Below are 5,571 nucleotides of genomic sequence, written 5' to 3' on the forward strand. Positions count from 1 at the left end.
GTGTGTGTGTGTGTGTGTGTGTGTGTGTGTGTGTGTGTGTGTGATGTGTGTGTGTCATTATTCAGTTTATTTCAAGATTTCTTGCCAATAGAGAAAGAACTGGTTTCTAACCTAGATTCAAGGTTCCTTCATTGGAATTTCAACATCAACAACAGGGTATTTTGTTTGTATATATGTATGTATGTACAGATTTGTATGTTTTATGTATGTATTCTCATGCATATAGTTACATATCTAGACATGTTGATATATGTTTAAATTATAAACTTCTGGAAAGTTTTACAAATTTTTACCGTTCCAATGATGGATTGGATCTGTAGTCCTTGAATTAGCTTTCTTCTTTCTGGTTTTGAGAAGCCTAATTTCTCAAGATTTGTATTTAGGCAGTGTGTTACATATCCCAGGGCACCAATAATTACAGGTATAAACCTGAACTTGTAATCAGGATAGAGTAACTGCAGATTTCTCCATAGTTCAGCATAGGTGTTCTCTTTTCCACTCTTCATCAGTTTTATGTTAACATCTGCTGGGCAGCTAATTCCCACATCTGTGCACAGTTTCTCTATCCCAAATCATTATATCAGGTCTGTTGTGCTTACATTTTATTGAGCTCTTCACTAGTACATTCCACCAGTATTCCTTTTTATTATGAGTGGCTATGGCTTCTACCATACAGTGGGCTCTTATTTCTTTGTACTCAGGATTATCCTTCTGACAGATTTCATTATAGAGTGTCCTAGCTACGTGTGTATGTATATATGTATGTATTTATGTATGTATATTATAACATCATGATATTTTCTGCAATTCAGGTGAATTGCGTTGCTTTCTCCCCAGACTTTAAACTCATAGTAACTGGATCTGATGATAAAATTGTCAGAATATTCAACACAACAACCTGTGAATTACTCTACGAGGTAGAAGGACACCAAGGTAATAATTCTATATGTTGATTTTGTGTTCATAAAGGTACATTAGTGATGAAAAAGGAGTTGATTTAGCTGTTGTTGCCAGATGCATATTCTTTCTAATTAACGCACAAGTTTTATCTTTATATACACTATATGTAACATATGGTATAATTATAAACCGGGCAAATTTTAGCTATTTCTACCATGAACAACCTTAATCTATTTTTGAACCTTATTGGGTTCTCATCAGAAGCATCTACATCATTCTGAAACAAGCAACCAAACTGTTTATATACTCAACAAATACAGCATTTACTCTATGAAGGAGTCCCTAATTTGCATACCGAAAGTGTTTAACACTCTATAAATACTAGCGGCCTGGTTTAACACTCTATAAATACCAGCTGTTGAGTGGATAAGCTACTAACAAGCAAAAAATTTCAACTCCAAATAAACAAGTAATGGTTAGTATCACCATACTACTACTACTACTACTACTACTACTACTACTACTACTACCACCACCACTACCACTACTACTACACCTGATTTCAAATTTTGGCACAAGGCCAGCAATTTTGAAGGGAGAGAAGAATTGATTACATTGATCCCAGTGCTTAACTAGTGCTTGTTTTGGACCCTGAAAGAAATGAAACACAAAGTTGATCTTGATGGAATTTGAACTCAGAGTCAGAAGAAATGCGATTAAGTATAATGTCAATGCTCCCACGATTCTGCTAGCTCACTGCCTAAACAATAGTAATAAAATCTGTAAAGTAGATAAATCCTTGTGTCATGAGGAAGAATGAATACTGCCATTTCAAAAAGAGACTCAAGAGCAACTGAGGTAAAAAATTGGACCTGGTGTTTGACTACTCTTTTACTCTTTTACTTGTTTCAGTCATTTGACTGCGGCCATGCTGGAGCACCGCCTTTAGTCGAGCAAATCGACCTCAGGACTTATTCTTTGTAAGCCTAGTACTTATTCTATCGGTCTCTTTTTGCCGAACCGCATTGGTTGTCAAGCGATGTTGGGGGGACAAACACAGACACACAAACACACACATATATATATACATATATACGACGGGCTTCTTTCAGTTTCCATCTACCAAATCCACTCACAAGGCTTTGGTCGGCTCAAGGCTATAGTAGAAGACACTTGCCCAAGGTTCCATGCAGTGGGACTGAACCCAGAACCATGTGGTTGGTAAGCAAGTTACTTACCACACAGCTACTCCTGCGCCTACTAGTTCAGGAATGTTGAATTCAGTTTCATTGCAGGTTTACTGTTGTGTATTTGAACAGCACACTAAAGTATCATGTATAGTATGTCCTGAGTAAGATATTAAGATTGAATTACATCCAACTCCCGCTTGGGAGTTTAGATGTCGTGGGGAGTATGGAGTTACCCCATAGTAACCACAACTCCAAGGTGCTCTGGTTCAGAGTGGCAGTACCTGCCAAGAGCCCTGGTTATGGGCCAATAGTGGAAGATGTTCCTGTGGTTAAAATATAGAGGACTTGGAGAAGAGTTAGCCCCTTCACATGTGTCACACACGTCCACTGGTTGGTGAATATGCTCTGGTGTCACACAAATCAGTCCCACTGCCTAAGAGTTAAATAAGACCCTAAGCTTCAAGAGTAAGCTTAGGAGAACAGCAAATAAACCAGCAGAAGGTAATAGGAAATCACCATTGTGTCTTTCCCCCAACTAAAATCATGAATCTTCAGATTTTAGCATGAGAGGTCCTTGATTGCTGACATTTGTAGCCATGATGGTATGTGAAGAGAGACATCATAATCTAATAAAAACTAGAGTTAAATATGAGTCCTTTGTAAAGTTTAGATACACAAGAATTTATGGGGTAAAAGCTGCTTCAGTCCACCAGAAGTATTCTACTTTATGATGCCTAAATTGCGAGGAGTAAAAGCTCCTTAGGAGCTTAAACAACACAAATCATATTGCCAAATTCATTCACTAATTTCTCGTTTTTTTCAAACAGTGCTTATCTATAGTAATATATTTCAATTCTGTCACTCCTAACTTACTCTAGTTTATGGAGTGAAATAATTCTAGAGGATTGAAGCAGGAATTTATGCAGGTTTTATTTTTTACCTCATAAATTTTGTGTATGTCATGTGTCATTAAATGTCTTCTTACAAAACAGGTGTGGTGTGCTGGAGTTACGACAACTTTAACAATGTTAAATGGTTGGGCGACGTTCCCTTACTTAAATCAGAATTTTGTAAATCAGTACCCCAGATGTTGCCTTTCAAACCAAATATTGATAGAATGATAAGAAAGAAATGAATGAATAAACAAACAATATCATACATTTATAGCTGGAAGTTTGTTTAATTTAAAGGCGAATATTACTTCCGTAAAGTAAGCAAATATTGTAACTGTTGTAATTATATTTCTTTAGGTGCAATTCGATGTGTGGCGGTGTCACCAGACAATAAATTTATAGCCAGTGGATCGTATGATAAAGCCATTCAATTATGGAGAATAAGTGATGCAAATTTTTATAACAAACTTTTAGGTAAGAAAGTATTTTGGAAATTTTGAACAAATACATGTGTAAATCAATGGGTAATTTGCTTACTATCATCACAATTAGAAACTGAAAGGATTGATAAATTGTATACTAGAATCAGTAGCCATTCATGTAATTTTCCATGTCTGCATTCCCATAATTTTGATTCATCAGGATCTTCCAAATGGAAATGCCGGTACCATACGTTTGCTGACAATGACTGTCACTGCATCCAACAGTCTGCCTTCACCCAAAACTTACAACTCATATGGGAAAGGATGTTGCCAGGAATTAAGGTAACTGAAATACTTGGCTCAAGCAGTTGCCTTTCTTATATCAGTGTCTAAACCATCAGTACTTCATTCTTGTTGACACTGGAATGGGGGCGAGCATCTTACCATTTGCTCTGGTATCCAGTATCAAGAAACTGATTTCTGATATTACACTAGGCAGCTAACTATTCTCAGTATAGCACTACTTCTGTCAAGATAACTAACAGAGGATATCAGCTTGAATCCAACATTTTAACTAAGTCGACTCATCTGCTGAGTTGTAAATGAATCCACACTAGTGCTAACCATTCTCCAGCAAATAGCATGATCAAACGTCTTCCTCAACAGCTGAAGTCAGCTCTGAAGGTATATTCTGATAACAGGTAATGGCTTTAGAATCTCTTTTTTGTTCTATTGAGTATATGCTCAATTAAAGAGAGGATTTGATGTACATGAATCAAGCTACTTTACAATAATACTTTCATATTATCTAGTTGTGTGTGCTTCATTTCAGTATTTTCCAACTCCAGCAAAATTATTCACATCATCTGCAAGCCTACATTTCTAGTCTACCATCTACTATCATGGACAATCGCCACCCATGAACTGGCTGGCATCCACTAGTAATTTACATGTTTTTGTCTGAAAAGATTCAATTCTCTGCATTAAGAGGTAACAGCTCAATGAATATAGGATTACTATATAAAATCGATCAGCATGTTACAGGAGAGAATTGCAAGATGGATCCTTCAAGCCAAACCAACTGGCAGAGACCAAGGAGGAAATGAATGGATAATATCCATTGTCTCAATCATACTTGGGAATCCAGCCAGAAAGTATAACGATGGTTGCTTCTGATAGGACACTATGGAGAAGGTACCCTCACAACTGTCCAATTAGTAATAAATGGAGAAGATGGATTGAAGTGTTGTCTGAATTGAGTCCATCTTCTTTGAAGTATTTCATCAGACTCCTAAGTAATTCATTCTTGATGTACATAAAAAAAAAAAAATGAAATCTGTCAGTCATAGATCAACTGAAGTAGGCTCATTTTGAGTAAAATATGACACCTAAATCAGTATCTCACCAGGTCAGTTTAACACCATCAATACATCCTTCTATTACAGTTTCTATTTCTACACCTGTTTTCTAAAACAACTCTTAGATTTCATATGCACTGATTAGTTGTAAATGTTGGTGAGTGAAGTAATTCTTCTAGGTTTTAAGTGTATGTTTAGAATTTTAGGCTTTTGAACTTCTGAATGTCCTTAATAGAGTTTTTGAAGGAAGGAGTTAAAATCATAGTTCTGGTTGAAGGTGTATATTCTAGGTTTCTCATGTTCCTATTGTCTTTGTGTGGTTTTTAATGATTTAGTGATTATTTTCATGAAATGCTTGATAATGACTTTAATTGCTATGGAAGAATATATTGTTTGATTTTTGTTGTTATTCATGCATTCTCCAAATTGGAATACACAACTAAACATGACTTCTCTATTTTTTGTAACTCTTAACTTTTTTTTTTCGATTACATGTCTTAAACAAAGAAGATGGCAACACTGCCAAAGAAAAATTTAGTTTAGGGTTTACATGAAGAAGAGAAATGATTGAAAAAAAATTGAATTTTCAAATTGTTTTTTCTACACAGCTATAATTTCCATTGTTTAAAACACAAAAAAGCTGAAAATGATTGATTTTCTAAATAGATTAAAAGCAAAAGGATCATCATCATTGTCATCGCTGCCACCACCACCATCAGCTGTTGGTTTGTTTACATTCCTGTAATCTAGCAGTTTGGCTAAAGAAGCCAATAGAATAAGAACTGGGGTTGATTTGTTTGACTCAACC

At 35.7% G+C, this 5,571-nt stretch overlaps 1 protein-coding gene across 1 annotated transcript in view; it reads left to right on the forward strand.

Moving 5' to 3' along the window:
* The window catches only part of LOC106884411 (WD repeat-containing protein 38), a 21,134-nt gene that overhangs the window by 5,740 nt on the left and 9,823 nt on the right, over window positions 1-5,571 (forward strand). Inside the window, exons 3-4 of the mRNA XM_014935772.2 lie at window positions 813-933; window positions 3,341-3,457. Of these exons, the coding sequence (XP_014791258.1) occupies window positions 813-933; window positions 3,341-3,457 (238 nt within the window). The remainder of the gene's footprint in view (window positions 1-812; window positions 934-3,340; window positions 3,458-5,571) is intronic.

Source organism: Octopus bimaculoides, chromosome 1 (genome assembly GCF_001194135.2).
Source record: "Octopus bimaculoides isolate UCB-OBI-ISO-001 chromosome 1, ASM119413v2, whole genome shotgun sequence".
NCBI lineage: Eukaryota > Metazoa > Mollusca > Cephalopoda > Octopoda > Octopodidae > Octopus > Octopus bimaculoides.